The 21686-nt window shown below is 39.7% G+C and overlaps 1 protein-coding gene across 1 annotated transcript in view; it reads left to right on the top strand.

The window, feature by feature from the left end:
- The first annotated feature begins 949 nt into the window (after positions 1 to 949).
- The window catches only part of NKAIN3 (sodium/potassium transporting ATPase interacting 3), a 527170-nt gene continuing 506433 nt past the window's right edge, over positions 950 to 21686 (top strand). The window contains 1 exon segment of the mRNA XM_054590189.1: positions 950 to 1041. Coding sequence (XP_054446164.1) covers positions 988 to 1041 — 54 coding nt within the window. The 5' untranslated portion in view covers positions 950 to 987.

A 21686-nucleotide genomic window follows, 5' to 3' on the forward strand; every position in this document is an offset into this window, starting at 1 on the left:
CCGGGCCCTCCGTCCACGGACACCAAGCCATCTCAACCCCACCCTCTCCAGCAATGGGGCCGCTCACCAAAACCCTGTCCCCGTTCTCACACACTCCTCCGACCAGCCTCCCAACACCCAGAACACCCCAAGCGAGGAAGCCCAGCCCGGGTCTCCCCAGTTACGTGGGCCGCCCATGGTTTCCATCACCACCAGACGTCCGACTTCACGCTCATTCATATTCATTTTCTTTTCTTTTTTTAATTGAATTTATTGGGATGACATGGGTTAATAAAACGATATAATTCAGGCGTACAATTCTATAACACATCATCTGTATATTGTATTGTGTGGTCACCACCCTAAGTCCAGCCTCCTTCCATCACCATTTATCCCCCCTTTACCCACTTGTACTTCCCCTCCACCCCCTTTCCTTCTAGTGATCACCATACTGTTGTCTGTGTCTCTGAGTTTTCTTCTTCTTCGTAATCCTTTCATTCTCTATCTCCAAAGATTCTTAGGATACAGACCGATCCTTTTCAGTGGTACTCCCTTTCATTCACACACACACACACACACACACACACACACACACACACGCACACGCACTGCCCCCCTACACAGACAGCCCACTCTACTTTTCAGACGCCCACCTCCTCCATACTCCCCTCCCCTAAACAGACTTCCACCCACTCACCATCTGTAGCCTCCCTTCCGTCCCCCACCCCAAGCCCGCCCGGCTCCCCCTCCCCAAGAAGCGGACCCGCACTGTGGGAGGCAGGGACCTCCGCCAGACGCTCGTGGTGTGCGCGCCGTACTGACCTCTGTCCGCCCGGGAAACTAACAAAGGCAGCGAGCGAGCCCAGACCCAAGCGCGGCAAGCGGCGTCCGCGGGGAGGGCGAGCCTGGGCCGGGCCGGCGAGCCCCGGGCGGGGGCTGCTCGGGAGTCGGCGGCGCCGGAAGACGCGGATCTCTGGCCGCGCGCGCCGCTCGGACGCCGCCGGCACCATGGGCTGCTGCACCGGGCGCTGCTCGCTCATCGGCCTCTGCGCGTTGCAGCTGGTGAGTGCCCCGAGAGCCCTAAACCCTAACCGCCCGGCCCTGGGACCGGCCTCCCCGACTCCTTCCGCGGAGCCGCCTCCCCGGGAGCCGGGCCGGCGGGCGAGCCTGGCGCTCCCACGGGCTCCCAGCCTCCCCGCCGCCCGGACTCGCACTGCCCTCCCTGCGCGGGACTCGCCGGGTCACGCCTGCCCTGAGGGAGGGCGCGGGTGCCCTTTCGGTCTCGAGCGCTGGGGTTCATCGCGCTCCCGCCGGGTGTCGCCACGAGGTCCTGTGGCTGCTGCCAAGGGGCCAGAGGATGAGCGGTTTTCCTGCTCCTGGGTTGTAAAACTGGCGTTAGTGCCCGCCGCTCCCGGCTGAAGTTTCACGAGGACTAGTGGGCTCTTTCTTTTTCGGATATTCCCAGTAGCGTTGTTTAATGGGAAGGGGCCTGGGAATGTCCAGGGTCTGACGACACAGGAACAGCTTCAACTCTTAGTTCAGAGTGATGTGGTTCTTACCTTTACCAGGTTGGAAATGGTTTTTGAGGACTCTTTGATCTCCAAGAACGAGGTCTGGCTGTGCGTTTTTAAACAAAGTATTCTAACTCCTGCCTTTACAATTTCGCATTAGATTTTGTTGAAATGCATGTTCAGACAAGCGGCAGACTGACAACTGTCACTAGGGAGAGAACAGACCGAAAGGCTCTGGGGATGCGCGGTGGCTCGTGGAGAGTAAAAGGGCTTTCAGTGAGGAGCGAACGCTTTTCTTAACGTACGTCCTAGTGGGACCTAGACTGGCCCTGGGGTCTGTTGCGTTGTCACTTTAGGTCAAGGCCACAGACCTTTTGTGTCAGACTTTTGTGTGTGAGAGATTAATAGACATTTTCCTTTTATTAAACGCAAGACAGACCGTGTAGATCCTCTGCCAAGCTTTCTTCAAAGTGTTTGTTTTTTAAAGTCACAAACATTAACTAGCATATTTTGACTAGCAAGAGGAAAACGCTTTTCAGTGAACTTTAACGAGTAATGTCAACCGTTTCGAGACTCATTAACTGAGGGTTAAAATTATGCTCTTCTTTTAATAGTTAGTCCTTGTTCCCATGGATGTTGTAAAAGGTTTCACCTTTCCCTTGCCTCAGTGTTCCACTCTCCCATAAAAACCTCCAATTAGATGTGCTCTTCACTGTTCACTTAATAAGTGCATAATTTATGTATTTATAGATTTGAAATCAGTGGCTACTTTTCTTTAAATCCAAGGGACAGTTCATCTGTCATGTTAGATAGGACATGTTTTATAGCGTTTTCTTGACAAATAATGTTAAAATTCACTTGACATCTTTTTAAGAAAAAAAAATAAAGCCCAGAGAATAATTTGTACTTTAGTTATTAGAAATTGACATGGCTTATAAGTTGTAAAACCTGATTGTTTAATCAACCTTTAAATATGCAAGACTGTAGATAGACACAGTGGATTGTATAATCTATAATAACAATTCTTTCCATTTTGCATGGATGGTAAGGGTTTTTGATATAGGAGATTGATCAATCCAATCATGATATCCTTAGTTGATGTAATATTTGTGATGATACTATGTTTAGTATTTCATCTCTCATCCTGAAATGCCCCTACTTTCCACATATACCTTCTCAGTTGCTACAAATGTATCTTACTCTTCAAAGCTTATCTCACAATTCCACTTTATCTATGAAATCTTCCCTGGTGCTCCAGGCAAAATCAATCACATCTTTTTCTTAAATCGCGTAGCACTTTGTTTTTTCCTCTGTTAGAACACACTCGACCCCCTTAAATTATTTTGTTATATACACATATCTCTCATCACTAGTCTGTAAGTAACCTGAGGATAAGGATCAAGCATTATTCATCTTTTCAAACCCTACAAGTCCTTAGGAGAGCTCATATTAGGAGGTGAAACATACTTGCTGAATTTATGATAATAGTTAACATTTGCAACCCATATAAGGTTTTTCCATAAACACTTTTATTTTATTGCTAAAATTATCATCTGAGGAAGGCTCCCATTTTACTAGTTGGCAGATGGGGAAGGTGATACTCATAGTTAAAAACTTTTCCAAATCAATAGTTTTTGTATGGTAGAGACAGTAAACCATAATTGGATAGAAAACAAAACATGTATGTGTATATTCCATTACTATATAATGCATAGGATGTGTAGCACTCCTTTGACAAATAATAATGATAAAATATGTAATGTTCTTAATCATAAATTCTATATATACAGTTAATGCTGGCAGAATCATTTTGTTGCATTTGATGAACTCTTGGTTCTCTAGTTCTGACATGAATGCTGGTGAATATGTTTATTTACTCTGAGGAGTAACAAGGAAGCCAACACGGAAACTTCACTCTATCAATGACATAGTGATGGTTTGCAACAGGGGAAACTTCTGGTGAAATTTGAAACTGGCCCTCTTCACAGAGGACCAGGTGACACTGAAGAAAGAGGCAGTCCACTCAGAGTGACGGTGGCAGGTTCAGTAAGCAAGGGAACTTCCATAGAAGCTTGTGTTGGGCGGCTGCAATGTGAGTTGATTCCTGCACCTCCCTTCCCCTGCCAGATCTTTAAAGTTTATATAGAGAGGCCTTAATGGGGTTCAGTCACATATAGCATCCAGATGGTCTCAACAACACATTGCTCTCTCAAGGCTTTGTCCTTGAAATGGCTTCTACTGTGAAAACAGTGGCAGAATGTACGTCCCAAGGACAGGAGAGGGTGGGGAGCCTCTGATTGTCCTGGTGCTGCTCAGGGGTCAGCTAGAGGTCATGTCCTCCTGATGACCTTCTCCCATACCTGAGCAGATTCTTTGCTGAATTGAGTACGTTTACAAATACTGGAAAATTATTTACTCATTTTTTCGTGTGTGTGCTATTGACAATAGTGGCATGATACATTTAGGCTTAATATGCATTATTAGAAAGAAAATTCTCCATTGCTTTCTTAACTCTAGACTATCAATAAAACAAGGTTAACACCTTGATTTTTAGCCTTTGCCAATTTCTTTGGTGTAAATACTCCCACGTTGGTTGAGCTGAGGTACACCATTATATAATTACATAATATTTCCATCATATAGATAAAATAGGCATAAATAACCTCAAAAGCATAAAGTAAAAAAAACACAATGAAATAATTAGGGAAGGATATGTTTTAAATATTTAGTATCTCTGTTTTTAGTATGATCTACTTATATTTAAGTTCATAATATTTAATTTTTAATAATGGATGTGTTTATCAACTGGCTTACAAATTTCTACCAATTTAACCAACTCCTTGAGCCAGCTTACCACAGGGTAAGGCTCCCAGATCTAGTGTTCTTTCTGTTGAAACCAGCTGTCTTTTTTCCCCTTCTGTGTTTTTTCCTGCTCCCACAAACTATTGGAAGAAGGAGGTTAGGAAACAGTAAATAAGTGTGGGTGTTGAGAGAGGAACGGAACTCCCAGAACACATTTGCTGAAGAGAACACATGCTAATGACAAGACATGACTGTGCAAGTCATTAAAAGATGACATATTAGTTCCTTCTCAAAGTTAAAGAAACAAATCAAGGTTTTTATTATCTCGTTCACATTTTACCCAAACCACCCCCCAGAGTGAAACATTAGATTGGTGAATATAATTGGAGAGAATTGACCGTTTTTAGGGGAGTGTATTTGGATGAGCTTTGGTTTGCAATCTGAGTCTTTTTTCCACATTCCTTATTCCACTGCTCTGGCCGTCTCTCATCACTACGCTTTCTCCGTGCTTCTACCCCTTGGCAAATGTGTGTGTTTCCCCCAGACTTTCCATTCGCGTTCGTAATTTGCGTTCTTAATTCTGCTAGATGAGTGTAAAGGAAAAGTGAAAAACATGAATGCATGACCATAAAAAAAACTGTGCAAAGCCAATCTTTTTGAAAAGCCTTTCACCGCTGTGTAACAGATTCACCAGGTCATCCAGGGACTTTTAAATGTATTTTTGGAAGGATACTTTTGGTTTTATTTGTTTTTGAATAATATGTATTCAGTTATCATATAGGTGTAATCTAGAAATAAAAAGCAGTACTGGATCATATGCTTTTAGTAAATTAGTTTTAGTTGCCACATTTAAAGTAGTCTTACTTGCATGTTTTTAAGGTCTAAAATTTACTCCAGTGTCATTTCAGAGCCATTTTCTTAAAGTGGCCTAGGTGAAGTATTGAACTAAAGTCATCAGAGATTGTTCCCACAGGGCTTTATGCGTCTCCTTGACATCACACAGGTCAGACTCTAGGACACATTCAACAAAAATTTGTCCCCTGGGTATTGTTTTTCTCAGGGAGCTTTATTTCATCTTGCATCACTTCATGGAAAAGTGACAGCCATATTCCTATTAAAATGAAAAATCAGTGAAACAAAATTAAAAACTTTCATTTTACATTCTATAGTGACAGAGACCTTTAAAGGAGTTAGAGAAAACAAGCAGCTTTTAGCACTTGTTGATGGGCTCTGTGTTTTTATTTGAGAGAACATACTCTCACATTCAAGCAAACTAGTACAGGTTGTTTTTTTTTTCTCATAGTAAAAATCCAGTTGACTTAACTTTCTCTCCATATTCAAACCATCTTGTGACCACCTGGGCTGGGAGGTGTGGCGATGATGGTGGTGTAGTTGTGGTGACATGTTTTCAAACCAAATTTTATGAAATGTACCGCTCACCTGACGTAGCTTTTTGGCAGTGAATACCGAAATGCATTTCTTGTACTATGGAGATACATTGTTGATATTTTTGCTTTAGCATGTTTTTAATTTTAATAGCTCTTACCCTTCTCCTATGCAACATAGTTCTTAGTCATTTAGTTTTCATTCTTTTTCTATTGTATTTAAATGCTCTGGTTCATCTCATAATACTTAAAAAAGGTTAGGGAAATTAAAATCCTGGCTAATAATGAGACTTCAGTTATAATATGATGGACGCTGAAATCTTGAGTCGGTACTCTCTTTACTGTGTTCTGTGATTCCTGTACTTGGAATAAAAAACAAGATTCATCAAATATTCATAGAGCCCCTGAGCACTGGGTATACGGGTGTGAACTACTCAGATGCAGACCTGCTCTTATGCAGTTTATACCTTAGGGTAGAAGGGCCGTCAATAAATACGTAAAAAAAGATTCTCTAATTACAAATACTGTTAAGTGCCACTAAGGAGATGAAAGTATAACACATTTAAAAAACTTGTGAGGGATCTTTGTAGATGGGGTGGTCAGGAAGACTTCGCAGAAATTGGAAGCTTAGTCTGAAAGGAGTCAGCATGCAAAAGATTGGGCAGCCAGTCTAAGCAAGCGAAGCTAAATGTGCAAAGCTTCTAGTTTTGAAGGACTTGGGAATGTTCTAGATGTGACAAGAGTCTACGGTGGCTAGGGTGTGGTCAGAGAGAGAGAGAGGACATGCAATGGGATGGCTTTGGACATTTGCAGCGACACCGGATATTGTTCGGAGAACAAAGTGAAACCATTGGAGCATTTTAAGCAGAGTCATGCTATCATCTGACGGGAAAGGATAAACTCGAGACAGAAATCCTACGCTGTCTCAGGAGTTGACCTACACGTGTTGCATAAGAAAATGTGATTGTGGTGTTTTTTATTGAAAGTGGGAAAATTGGGTATAGTGGGTATGTAGGTGGAGCAGGAATATTTGTTTGGAGACATAAAGTTCTGTTTTAGACACTTTAAGATTCTGATATATGAGGCCAAGCAGCTGTCAGATACATGAGTTTGGAACTCAGAGGACAACTGAACTAAATATTCCGAATCGGGAATCATGAGCAATATTGGTATTTACAGCCCTGGATGAGGTCACCTCAAGAGATGGTGTAAAGACAGATGAGAACAGTACTAAAAACAACAGGGTTCAGATTTTTGAATGTCAGTTTTAGGGAGACTATTTGGCAAATAATTGATAGAGTAAAAGTGGACCTGCTTTCTAAGGCGAATCAAAATTCATGCTTTTAACACCCATCAACACTAATTGGTGTTAATATGTATAATTTGTCATGAGTTTACAACAAAATAAAACATTAGACTAAAAGATAAGATTTTATCCATGATTAGTATTCAAAATGCCAATTAATGGGAGTGCAAGCCAATAATAACACATAACACAAACTATCCAATTTACAGTTTTAATTTGATGTATTTTTCAAAGATACTAAGATAAAATGGGAGATAGCCCTAAGTGCTCTATAAAGGAAAATTCTTATCTTAGGGCTCGGTAAAATATTGGAGAACAGGTATTTTAAGATGGGTAGAGTAAAAAAATTCTGGCGAAAGCATCGAGTCTTACTCAATGACATAAATTTGGGAACGTGAAACACTTGAACTAGTTGGCTGCTATTCTCTTTGCTTTGGCCAGAGAATCGCCAGTTCCTTGATGTGGAAGAGAAACATGGGTCTATTGAGAAAGGGAGACGAGGGTGAAGGCTCGCGGGCAGTAGGTGTTGGAGGTACTGCAAGGGCTCTGCTTGTAAAAGTTAGATGGTCCATTGGTAAGAGAAGCCCGGGGCAAGATCCTGACAGTGTTAATGATTTTATTCCTTTTTCCTACGTTTTTTGGTCTTTTGTGCATGGAGAAACACTCTTTAGAATGCTTTTCCTGATTAATTGTATTCCTGAATTATTAAGTAGAATTAAATGTTTGAATTCCTTTTCTCCATTCCCTCCACAGGTATTTGCATTATGAATGATTTCATAACGACGTCCTGTTCCTTTATTAGCAAGGTATTGGAACAGAATTTTAGCTATCACGTTCTCGTAAGAGAGATGAGCTCAGTGGATGTGATGATAAGTCATAAATATATTTCTGACAGTTTCTCTCTATTCCAGTAATTTGAAACATGGTTATAATTTGGTATTGATTAATATGTAGTATAGTAAGTGCTTGCGTGTGGGAAGCCCCAGGCTGTAGAAGTTGACGGGTTCACTCAGTTAGTTACGGGACAAAGAAATGCTCTATGCTCCAATTGTGTTTCCTATCCTGCTAACTGATCATAATGAAAGTAATGGGAAATATAAAATTATCATTGATGGCAATTCCTTATCAATTTGTATTTAAATATAAATCCTTGATAAGGGAGCACTTTCAAATTATATTTTATGAAAGGTAACAGAGCTGGGATTTGGGGTGTCCCCAAGAAATTATCTAGACCCCTCTTTAGAGCCATGGTGTGACTATGTGAATTTTCAATACAAAAGACACTCCTATTGATTCTTAAATATATCTGAGAGTGGAAATTTTCACTGTTAGTAAAGTCCCTCATGTTTAAATAGAATTTCTTGTGCTTTGATTTGTATCCTACCTTCTATGCCTTTGCCTTTCATCTGGATGATGAGTAGCAGATGGAGGCAGTGATGTACTGGAGCCCGCTCGTACCATCTGGGGAGACTTCACTGTTACACTTCCAGAAATTCTATGAGCCAATTGTTAAACACAGCTTGTATTAAACATTAATTATATACTTTTTAAATTAAAAACAAAGGTAATAAATATCCAAAGTGCAACCCTTCCTAATTATTTTTACTTCCTTGTTTAGTACTTCGTCTGTGTTCCAAGGGTTATTTTATATCTATTGTATCTGTATGGTAGAAATTGTATATAACTGTACTATAGAGCATCTCTTTCCAACTCTCCATCTTGTGATGTTACATTAGTAGCTTAAACTCTTTTAGAGTGGAGGCATTTACATCATGAAAATACACAGGCACCCCAAATCAGGCCCTTCTCCCACCCCTCAGAGCCAGTTATTAAACATTTACTAGCGAGGCCCTGGTTTTTATATTGAATATTCCCACATTACCTCCTTTTATTTAGTAGCTTTAGGATCTCCCTAAACATAGTAGGTAATAACTGATTTGTGACTAAATGGTCCAGAATTGACAGGTTTCACTTCTAGGTGATGGATGAGACTCTAGAATCCCTCACTATAAGGGAAAGTCATTTCTGCCTAATGGGTGTTGATTGATCCCCATGAATGGGAGAGGACTCCCTCCTGCCCCGCTCCGCCACCTGTCTGCATTATTGGTCCTAATTAGCTCCTTCCACAGGGATGTCAAGTAATCAATGGGAAATAGATCGGAACACCTTTCCTACACCACGGCTAGTTCTTCCAGGCTTCCACAATGCACTTTTCCATTGTCCCTGCATTGAAATACTAAATATTCAATCTTTAAGGAAGCTATGAGAAGGTGATTTACTTTAGAACACACTAAAAGATATTTGGCTCATGAAATATATTTTCTGAATTTTAAAGTGTAATCCTTGTTACAATATGCAATAAAATCCTATATCCTCTTGGTTCCCTTGTTTCATTTTTATCACATCTCTATGAGGCAGATGTTAATATATTCCCATTTACAGATGAGAAAACTGAAATGTGGAAAATTAAGCAGTATGTTGAAATCATATGTTATGATGTGACTTAAGCCCTCAGAAGTGCAGAAATGTACATAACAGAATTTTGTGTGTGCTACCTTATGACTAGATTAAAAGAGAGAGTTGTTTTTTTTCCCCCTTTGGGTTGAGGCCAAACTATTTGGAAAGAGTAATTATTTAAGCAAGCAATTCCTCTACATAAAATGTAATTTTAAAATTATGATCCGGGTGACTTGACTAATAAGAGATATTGTAACTCTTGAAACAGCTCTTTCTCCTTCCATTTCGGTTAGGAGAAGATAGCTTTCCTCATGACTGATATCTATTTTTAGAGTCCCTCTGGAGGCACCCCAGTTTACCCTGAAACAAAAGAACGAAATGCAAGCGTTATGCAGACCAAATACTCTGCAATTATTGCATGCTCTATTTTCTGCAACGGATGAACCACTCCTGACAACACTTTCACTGTCCAGATATAATCTAATACCATCGGGACCTCTCACATTATCCTCTCTCTCCATAAAAGTTTAAACCCCAAATTCTTTTTGCTGTCTAATGGGAAACTCTACGTTGGCCTTGGAGTGTATGATTGTTAAAGATCTGAATGTGGCCTTGGCTGATGTGGTTCAGTGGATTGAGCACCGGACTTCGAAGCAAAGGGTCTCAGGTTCCATTCCCAGTCAGGGCACATGCCTGGGTTGTGGGCCAAGTCCCCAGCAGGGGATGCATGAGAGGCAACCACCCATTGATGTTTCCCTCCCTCTCTCTCTCCCTCTTATCCCCTCTCTCTAAAAATAAATAAAATCTTTAAAAAAAAAGATCTGAATGTGGTAGCCATACCATTGACTGAGTGTTCTGAATTCAGGGCCAATTAGAGGACAGCATTAGGCCTCCGAGCCATCAGGAAGCCTGCAAAGACCCCCTAGCAGTCTTTTCTTCTAAAGGGGAGTTGGGGTGGGATGTACACAGATGGCGTCATCCTCAGGGCTCTGTCCTTCACACGCGGTTCTCTGGAAGCATTTCACAGGGAGGATACAACGTTTTGTAACGTTTCTCAGACTACACCACACAGAGGAGCCTTGGTCATCTATTATTAACATGTTTTTGTGACTAGTCCAAAATTGTCTTTATACGTACTTTTTAACTCCTTCACTACTGATGATACTTTTGTTGGAGGGCAGAGGTTCTGAGGAGTTTGACTGGAGACGTAAGTAATGGCTCGATTTTCTTTCAAGACAACACAAAGTACAGACTGTTGATTTTGTAGTATATTTTTTCTTATTGGTGAAACACTGGTTTGATAGTTGAAAAAATAAGCATGCATTCTAATTGAAGATGCTTTATTTTTGTCCTGTTATGTTGAGGAAATAATATTTTCATATTTTAGATGACTATACCAAAGATGAAGAGGTAATTATATTTAAAGACCTCTAAAGTATATATTTCTTATACTTTTAGTCATTATAGAATTTAATTGGATTTTGAAATGTTGATTAATTGCCATTCTACCTATGAAAGATTTAAAATACCCTTAGGACAATGGTACTTAAAGATTTATAAATAAAAATACAGTTCTGTAGCCAATATTTGTCTTAACATTATATTTAATTAAGAGGTAATCTGAAATTTAGGTTTGGGTCAAGTGTCACCTGCAATGGCTATGTGCTTTTTGTAACCCAAAATGAAGGAAAGTGATAGAGAACCATAGAGTGATGCTGATGGATGGTTAGCTGCTGTGTAGCTCTTATTTTCTCCAAACTGAGTACTGGAGCTGACTCCATGGAGGGACTCACAACTAGAAGGCGTGATGAGTGCTATAAGAGAAACATTTCATGTGATATAACTTAAACCAACATAGCAGCAGAAAGTCAGATGCCATTAGAAATAGGTTGTCCAGATTGAACTCCATGTGTATGAAAAAAGATGGTGCAGGAAATCATAGCAAATTTTATAAGTGTCATCTATAAGCCTAAGAAATAAGATCATCAGACATTTCTGGGAGCTCCTGATAATATTGAGTTATTTTCTCTTATTACAATCAAGTGTAGTGGGAACAATGTTTTTGGCAGGATTAAACTACTGATTCCTGTATAAACTACATAATGTGCAATGATAACAATTTGCAGGAAAAAGTCCTGGAGATAAAAGATTTGAGCAGTAATAAACCACAGACAAAAGATGAATCATCAATGTCATGTTCTTTAAGCAGTGATATTGGAATGCAGAAATAGAAGCATGATATGTAATAATCCACTCTTGTCAGCATTGATCAGATACATTTAAACAAAGGAATGTGATAGTTTCATCTTTCTCTTAGTGATGTATTTTGTGAACTGTACAATCAAATGTAAAGGGAATGTTAATTTGGAAATAGTTCAGAAGGAAAAATGAAGGGATTCAGATTAGTTAGCTTTAATGGTGGATTGTTAATATCACAGGAACTGTCTCAGAACGTGGAAGGGAAAGTATCCTCCCCCAACGCCCTTCTTGCTTCTGTATTCCAACAATCCCTGCCCTGCTCAGCGTGTTCGGGCCGCCCACGTTACTGAGCCAGTATCGACTGAGTCAGGAGAGTCCATGTATCATCATTTTGAGCTCTTCAGTTGGTAAAACTTTAAATCACACATTTAGGAAAGAATTAAAAACAACAATATATTAAGGTGGCTTACTCAAAAAACTTGGACACCTTACAAAAGTGGTTCCTCATGACTCCTTATTCAGTGGGTTGCCAAGCTTTGTTGGTGGTTCCCAAGGTCTGAGAACTGCTAACTCATGATTCTATCCCATATTATTGGAGTGCACCTACCCTATATTAAGATGCAATTGGTGTTAATTTAGCACGAAGTTTAGCTACATCTGTTACTTGTGCTGCCCACATCAGTCTCATTCTACTGAAAAAGATGCAGATAGTGATGTTTAGAGACTAATTTCATTTTAGAGCACCCTCACCCTGCAAACCCCAGCTGCATCTCAGTCTGGTCAGCTGTCCATTGTGACTGTAAAACTGCAGAATGAAAGTGCCTGTTCTGCTGCTCTTGTAACCACTGCAGTCCGCCTGTGTCACGTCATGAACTATCTCTGCAGTTGTATTTTTGTGAGCGTGGCACTCTTATGGAGACTCTCAAAGGCCACCTGGAGCAGTGTGTTTTATGATCTGGCCTTTTCCACCCATATGGCTGAGAAAGGAGCCATGCAACATTCCCAACATGGCCACTTCCTTAACTTAGGAGAAAAGGGACATTAGAAACCTGGACCAAATGACAGCACATGGTGGGTGGAACAGGTGCATAAAAGGGACCATTACAGAAAATGAGTTTGATGTTAATTTAGGTGTATCAGTCATCAGTTCTTAACTGTCTATTTCTCAAATCATTGTTTGAAATTACTACCTGGACCTTGAGAGTAGATGCATGTTTCTTTCCACTACTTCATTTTCTTTTCTCTCTATACTAAACGCAGGCAATGGCTTCTGTATTATCATCCCTTTCTGCAAAATGGCAGGCGTGATCAAATTCCATAAGCATGTTGTCTGGACAAGATGTGTTGTGAAGTTTATGGAAGAAGATTTTTGAAATGATTTCTACAAAGATTTGAGGAACAAACTAGGTTGGGGCTACTTCTGTCTAAAAGGATAGATACAGCCTCTATTAACCAGTGTTCTGCAGAGGAACAGAATTTTGCCACATATAATGTGCACTTTTTTGCCCACATTTCTGAGGGAAAAATAAGGACGCACATTATACATGGGTATAATGATTACATGCCATGGGTACAATAATGGGCATAATAATCCTGTGTATAATGCACACAAAAATGTGGGTGTGCATCATACATGGCAAAATATGGTATGTATCAGGAGATTTATTATAGGAATTGGCTTACGTGATAACGGAGACTGAGAAGTTCCACCATCTGCTGTCGGCAAGCTGGAGAACCAGGAGGGCTGGCGGTGTAATTCAGCCCGGGTCTAAGGGTCCGTGAACCAGGAGGGCTGATGTACAAGGGCAGCAGAAGACAGATGCCCCAGCTCAAACAGAGAGAGCAAATTCTCCCTTCCTCTGCGCTTCTGTCCTGTTCAGGTCATCAGAAGAATGGATGATACCACCAGCATTCCTACAGGTGATCAGTCTACGGGTCCAAATGCTAATCTCTTCCCAGAGACACCCTCACAGGCATATTGTAAACATTAGAAATAATATTTTATCAACTATTGGGGTGTCCCATGGCCCAGTCAAGTTGACACATAAAATTAACCATTACACAGCCACCACTGGAAGCAGAGAGGCGAGCCATGCAGCTTTCAGTAAACATTTATAGACACTCACTAGGTACGTGCCGCTTGCAAAGTAAACATATTTGACATTTATTTATTTTTAAAATTCTAACTTTCAAATACTGTAATTCAATTTAAATATGATATAAAAGATTTTCTATTTCAATCATGTCTTTGAGCCTGTTCCCTTCTCTTTTTATTTACACTTAATTTCCTTTTTTATCCTCACCTGAGGACATGCCTACTGATTTTAAAGAAGGGGAAGGGAAGGAGAGAGGGAGGGAAACATCAATGTGAGAGAGAGAAACCGGTCAGTTACCTCCCCTACATGCCCTGACTGGGGACCAAAGCCACAACCAAGGCATATGCCCCGACCGGGAATCGAACCTGCAACCTTCCAGTTTATGGGACAACATGCCAGCCCACTGAGCCACCCTACCCAGGGCCACAGTTAAATTTTTAACACTTTAATTTAGAGTCTCTGGGAAGCTGTACATTGGTGAAACTCTTTGGTTTCATTTTTTCCAGTACACATTTTCATTTTATATGTGGCATCAAAACTGTAATGAGGTGGCGTCAGATTTGGAGGCACAAGCAAACTTAAAACAGTTACAAAATTTTAACATTGTATGATGCCATCCCAGTTTGTTTGGCTTGAGATTTTAAGTATCTGAAGGTCAGTGGAATCAAGTATATAGTGTAATTTCTGCACTTATCATATATGACCACTGTGAAAATAAATAGTACCCTGGGGACATATTTCACAAGAAATTTCATGCCCCACACAACAGGTTTTAATTCCTTTACTTCAGAGGAAACTCATTCTTTCTTTCTCTCCCTCCTGCCTCTCTCCCCGCTTTCACCATCCACTCTTCCCTCTCTTTGTCCTTCCGTCTGCCTTTCCTGTCTACCTACCTCCTACTGACTTTGTGTAGAGAAAAGTGAGTTGGAGAGGTTAATAATACACAGGGTCTGGCAGAAGTAAGGCCTGCTTGAGTGTGGTTAGTAGGGTAATAATATGGGTGTAATAATTTATAGTTTTAATTTGAACATTTCATCTAAAATGTCATATGGTGTGTTTAAGTGTGTAATATTATGTTACAGAATTACATGCTTATGATTCTGTAATAATAGATTTTTTAATAAAAATGGGCATTATTTGTGCTGGACCCTGTATTATATAGTAGCATGTATATTTCCAGAGTCCTGATTCATTTTTGGACATTATTGTTTCCATTTGTGATACTTGTACCACTTAAAATTAAGTCACATGCACCAGCATGTTTATTAGTGAGGCTTCTTAGAGCCTCACCTATGGAATCACAACAGGGAATTCTGATTAGATAGTTGTAAACTAAATTTCAGCAGCCATTTCATTCATTGATTCATTGACCCATCTGTCTGCTCGTTTATTCATGAATTCAGGGCTAATCGCATGCCCTGTACAGTGCCAGACCCACTGAATTGGGCACACGGTGTGGTTTGTATGGTAGCACAACATGGTTTAGTCACAGTAAATCTCTGAAGCACAGTAACTGTTACAGTGTGTGTGTGTGTGTGTGTGTGTGTGTGTGTGAGAGAGAGAGAGAGAGAGAGAGAGAGAGAGAGTGGCTAGTGCTAGTACTAGGATTGTGTTTCAATATTAACATTACATAACAAAATGTTTGAAATAATTTTTCTCTGCTACCTTCCACTCTTTATTTATGATTGTCTGTGAGATAAATTAAAAATTATCCTTGTCCTGAGGAGGATATAGTCTCCTGGCTGGAGGCAGTCGGATAAATAGATAATGTCAATGTAATTATAATGCAGAACTAAGCCTTGTAAACTCTGGGGTCCTGAGTGGGCATTTGACCCAGTCCAAGGGCAGGGGACTCATGGAATCTTCCAAAAGGAAGTCATACCAGAACAAGGTGTGAAGGATGGTGGCCAGTGTCACCCAGTTTGTGTAAAATTAACTGATCCATATAATCATGAGTAAATGATTTATGTATATCACTGTGAACAAAATGGAAGGTTATACCACATGGAACATCAGCACTATTTAAAATAATGAGAAATGTCAATAAGAAATAGTTTCCTGGTGACAAAACAATCTACCTCACCTTCTTCAGTAGAGGAATGACAGGTAGGACGTGACAAAATGTGTTATTGTAGCAGTGTGCTCCTGTCACACATGTGCTAAGATGTCCTCAGGAGCCAGAGAGCCTGTGCCTCTCAGCTCCTCAGAGGGAGCAACAAGGGAACCACAGCAAGGCCCTCCCTCCACCCGTGATCCTATTCAGGAGCAAGTGAAGGCTCAGAGCACTTTCAGCAGAACACCCAAGAGTCTACGTCTTAAAAACTCTGAAGTCTAAATAAGACTTTATTGGGGAAGAGGTTTCTACTATTGAGAAGAATCTTAAAATCTCTAGTTTAGAATGTCTGAAGTGGTTTAGATTTATTAAAATCCAGCTTTTAAATTTATTTTTATTTGTTCAAATTGTCAAATTTTTGTTTATTGAAATTCTAAATATTTCCCATATTAAAAAATTAAGATTTCTCTCTTCACATGCATAACTTCCTATTAAATAATGGCAAATCCTTCTAGAAATATAACCACATATAAAATAAAAATGGTTGTTTTAAATAGATATTATTGAACTTCAGGCATGTTCAAAGGGGGAACAAAGCATGGAATGTTAATTTTACATAGTGTGTCTTTTAAGGGGACTCTTGAGAATTGTAATACATGTCCCACTTAAGAGTTGAAGTAGACTGCATTCTTTGCTGCCTTGTACAATAATTATATTTAAAGAAAATATTTTTTACTGTATCGTATTATTTTCAGAAGTTTAATAACTCTGATTTTTGAGTTATAAAAAAGAATCAATAAAACTTTCTCATTATGTTCCATATTTGAAAATTTTGGCTCATTTATATATGATTCAAAATTGTAGCCATAGAGAAAAATCACTGAAATCAACTTCTTGCTTGGAATTTCCCCTTACTTGGAAGACTTACCCATTTGTTTTCTTTTTGATAGATTACTAAATCAATGAACCCCAGTGAAAGTTCAATGACACTTAAGTGTTTTTAGGTCAATCATCAACAAGTTTCTTCTATTTTCCCCGAATAATTTGTCACGATTCTATTGGTGGATAATTTATTACATTAACATGAATATGTGTTTTTTTAATCCTCATCCTAGGATATGTTTTTATTGATTTTTTTTTAGAGAGAGAAGAAGGGAGGGAGGTCAGGGAGGGGAGAGAGTGAAAGAAGGGCGGGGAGAGAGAGAGAGACATTAACAACATTGCCGTGAGAGAGAAACATTGATTAGTTGCCTCCTGTACATGCCCTGACTAGGCATCAAGCCCACAGTCTAGGTATGAGCCTTGACTAGGGATCAAACCTGCACCCTTTTGGTGTATGGGATCACGCTCCAACTGAGTCACCCAGCCAGGGCTTCACGCTTTATTTTTTCTATTATTTAGTAACCTAAATATCGAATTTTTATTGGAGAACATACTGCACTATTGGTATTACAATATTGATGGGTGGCAACATTGATGTTTAGGGTGCTTTGTGAAGTAATTTATTCTCACTGTTCTTCTGAAGATTTGTGAAAAAATTAAAAATTGGGATTAAAAACATAACTAATACTTTTAGATGTCATTTATAAGGACACATATTCTGTTAGCATCAAACATGAAACACATTCAGAGTGTTCTCTCTGATATTTTTCAAAGTATTTAATTTTTCAGTTTTCAATTACAGTTCATATACTGTTAGTTTCAGTTATATACCCCACTGATGAGACATTATATAACTTAAGTGATGATTCTGATAAATCCCATACCCATCTGACACCATTCATAGTTATTAGAATATTATTGACTATATTCACTATGCTGTACTTTACATCCCCATGACTATTTTGTGAACTACCAATTTGTACTTCTTAACCCTTTTGCCCTATTTATCCATCCCTCCAAATCCCTCCCATCTGGCAACCATCAGAATGTTCTCATATCTATGAGTCTGTTTCTGTTTTGCTTGTTAATTTACTTTGTTTTTTTTAGATTCAGTTGTTGATAGATATGTATTTATTGCCATTTTATTGTTTATATTTTTGATTTTTTTTCTTCATAAAAAAGATGCTTTAACATTTAGTATATTATTGGTTTGGTAGTGATGAACTCCTTCAGCTTTTTTTACCTGGGAAGCTCTTTTTATTTCTGTCAGTGCTAAATGATAGCTTTGCTGGGTGTATTGTTGGTTGTAGGTATTCTTGGCTGCGTTTTATCACTCTGAATATTTCCTGCCACTCCCTTTTGGCCAGCAAAGTTGCTGTTGAGAATCAGCTGACAGTCTCATGAGAGATTCCTTGTGGATAGCTAACTGCTTCTCTCTTGCTGCTTTTAAGATTCTCTTTTTGTCTTTAACATTTTATGTGTTAATTATGATGTGTTTTTTGGTATGGGCCTCTTTGGGTTCATCTTGTTTGGGATTTTCTGGGCTCCCTGGATTTGTATGTATATTTCTTTCACCAGGTTGGGGAAGTTTCCCATTATTATTTTTTCAGATAGCTATTCAATTTCTTTCTTTTCCTTTAGGCACCCCCATAATGTGAATGTTGGTATGCTTGACATTGTCCCAGAGGCTTCTTATACTATATTCATTTTTTGGATTAGTTTTCCTTTTTGCTGTTCTGATTGAATATGTTTTGTTTCCTTATATTCCAAATTGCTGTTTTGATTATCAACTTCCTCTACTCTACTGTGGATTCCTTATAAATTATTTTTCTTTTCAGTTAGTGTATCATTCATTTCTGTTCTTTTTATGGTTTCCATGTCCTTTATTATACTGTTGAAGTTCTCTAAGTTCACCTACTCTTCCCCTAAGTTCATAGCACATCTTATAGCCAGTGTTTTGAACTCTGCATCTAGATTGCTTGTCTCCATTTTGTTTAGTTCTTTTTTTGAGTTTTGCTGTGCTCTTTCATTTGGGAAGTGTTTCTGTGTCTCCTCATTTTTGGCAGTCTCCTTTTGTTTCTGTGTATTAGGTAGAGTTGCTGCATCTCCCAGGCTTAATAGAGTGGCCTAATGTTGTATGTGTCCTGTAGGGTCCAGTGGCACAGCCTCCTTGTTCACCTGAGCTGGGCACTCCAGCTGTGCCCCTCCCATGTGGGCTGTGTATACCCCCTGTTGTAGTTGAGCCTAAATTGCTGTTGATGTATCAATGGGAGGGATTTACCCTGAGGTCAGTCAGAGACTGGCAGAGACCACAGTGGAGGATCAGGTGTGAAGGGGTCCACTCCACAGAGCAGGACCTATTTCAACTGGGCTCTGGTGCCCACTGAGTCCACCCCTTTTGAGTGTGTCGCTTGTGGAGGTGGTTGGGTCGTGGTGCTTCTACATGATCGGAAGCTATCCACCAGGTGTGCTCACCCTGGGCCCTCCCGAGAAGTGCAGGCCAAGGTCAGATGTCACCTGTGTCCACTTAGGGCTACTTGGCATGAGCTACAAAGTGATCTGCTGATGACTGCCCCTTATATTGGGCTTGGAGTTGCCCAGGCCAGGCGAAGGTGCAACCAAGGCCAGCTGCTCCTAGTGCTGGACCTGGGGCCAGTTGACAGGAAATATGGGGCTTGCTGAAATCAGGTGTTGATTGTTTGAGAGATTTTAGAAAAGTCTGAAACATGAGCTAAGGCAGGGCATTTGTATGCAAAAGCCACCGGAAACAGCTTGGATGGCTGGCAAGTTGTGTGGGGCAATGTCTCAGGGAATCACCATGGCAGGGCTATCAGTGATAGCCAGTTTGATGGAGTCTTAGATACGGTGCCCACCTGCTGGCTCTGAAGAGGAGGACTCGGAAAAGGAACATTGGCCTCTGCTAGCACTTCTGTCTTGGAGAAAGGTGCCCCTTCAGCTCTCACTAGATGACAGACAGTTCAGTTCCTCCATGTTTGTCCCTGGTGCCTTTTGAGCTGCTACCCCAGTGCTGGAGTTCAGAGCAAGTAAGTCAGAGTAAGTCTGTGTCTGCCCTTTAAGAAGAACTTCCTGGGACTCTGGAAGCCCTTCATCTCCCTCAGCCTCAATCCCCACTGGTTTTTACAGCCAGAGGTTATAGGGACTTCTCTTTCTGGCACTGGAACCCTGGGCTGGTGGTCCTGTTATGGGGCTGGAACCCATCATTCTTTAGGAGGGACCTCTGCAGCGGAGATATCCCTCCTGATTTTTATCTGCCACGTGTGTATGTGGGACCAGCCCATTCTGTTTTGCTGCCTCTCCTACCAGGCTCAGTGTGGCTCCTTCTTTATATCCTTAGTTGTAGGACTTCCATTCTGCTAGATTTCATGTGGTTGTGAATGATGGTTGTCCTGTAGTTTAGTTGTAATGTTGATGTGGTTGTGAGAGGATATGAGGACTGCATTTACCTGCGCCATCTTGACTGGAAGCCTTTTTCAAAGTATTTTTACAGGCTGTTTTAGTTTTAGTTAGAAACAATACAGAGAGTCAAAGACTGACATTGTAAGTCTAAGTGGATTTGTTTCTGCCATGGTTGGAATATGGAATGAGTAAGATTTACTGTGACCTACACTGTTAACAGCGTAATTCATCATGGTAAGATAGGGTCACAGATGAGGATTTATTTTTGCAAAACTGTTTAACTTACCTGTTCTTACCATTGTCTTTAAGCCCCAAATTTGTGGCAGGTCCAGAAATTGGGGATTTTAGAAGGAAAGTTTTACATGCAATGGACTCAGGGAGAGAATTGAGAGTAGCTTGGTTTTGTTGTCTATGATAAAGTATCAGGATGTCCCTAAGAGCTGATGTGTGTAAACAAATATGTAAATAAGACTGGACTGCAGTATTAAGGGGTACAGAGCAGTGTGAGCTAAGAATTTTAACTATACTTTATCTCAGCCATTAATGTAATGTTTTTTCAACGCGCTACATCCCATGGAGTTGAGTTGCCAAGAGTTGTATTTTAATTCCTTCATGATTCTGAGGGTTCCATTGGTGTGATAGCACTGGAAATGACTTATGATCTTGTTTGTTTTATTTTTTTCTTTGAATTTGCCATGACTTTTTAGATGCTGAAGAAAGATAAATTATTTAAAGCTATACTTTAACTGTGTAGAAGCTCAGAGTGTCCTTTTCTTGGGTTTAAAGAAATCCCAGTGGGCTGGAAATGTAGGAAAAATATTCACATTTGAGAGCAACGTGGGTTACTAGTATAGACCTATTATACTTCTCTGATTATTATTGTTGAAATTAGAAACTGGGGAGAAGTAGTTTGGAGTGGTGACAAGGCTCTGCCTTGCAAGGCAGCGTCACTGGCTTTAAGAAGAGAAACTAGACAAAAACAGTTATTGTGCTCTAGTGACCTTACGCTCTATCCTAATGACTAGTTAAAAAAATGAGAAATGTGAGATAAAATATGCATATGCTCCATATAAATTTTGAATTTACCTACACCTTCAGTTTTGTCTATTAAAATCACTTTTTCTGGTATTAGCTTGGCAATCCCAATTTATTAATTCATCTGCCTTTTTCACACAGTATTCAGAAGAGTGCTAAGAATGGTTAAGATTAAAAGACTAGGAATTTGTAATTACTAGTCATCATGCTTAAAGTAATGAGGATGGCAATTTTCAATGCTTTTCTTTTTTTGAGTGGCATATTTTCAATTTGTGTAAGTCAGTCATCACAATAAAATAATTATTTTGACCCTTTTTAGAATTCAATGAGTATTTCTATGCTGTATTTTCAATGGTGAATAAAATACATATTCTCATTTTTCTGAATTTTATTTTTCCTAATACTCCATACTTTTGCTACATATGGTTCTATTCTTTTGAACTTTTACTTGTATATTTTTTTCTGTTGGTTTGTATAATTTAATTATTAATAGTACTTAAATTTAATGATCACTGAATTTCCACTTCTGTAATTATGTATATAATGCCCTTTTCAGAAAATGTT

Source organism: Pteronotus mesoamericanus, unplaced genomic scaffold, assembly GCF_021234165.1.
Source record: "Pteronotus mesoamericanus isolate MK-2021 breed Mesoamerican mustached bat unplaced genomic scaffold, CSHL_Meso_final scaffold_174, whole genome shotgun sequence".
In the NCBI taxonomy this organism is placed as follows: domain Eukaryota; kingdom Metazoa; phylum Chordata; class Mammalia; order Chiroptera; family Mormoopidae; genus Pteronotus; species Pteronotus mesoamericanus.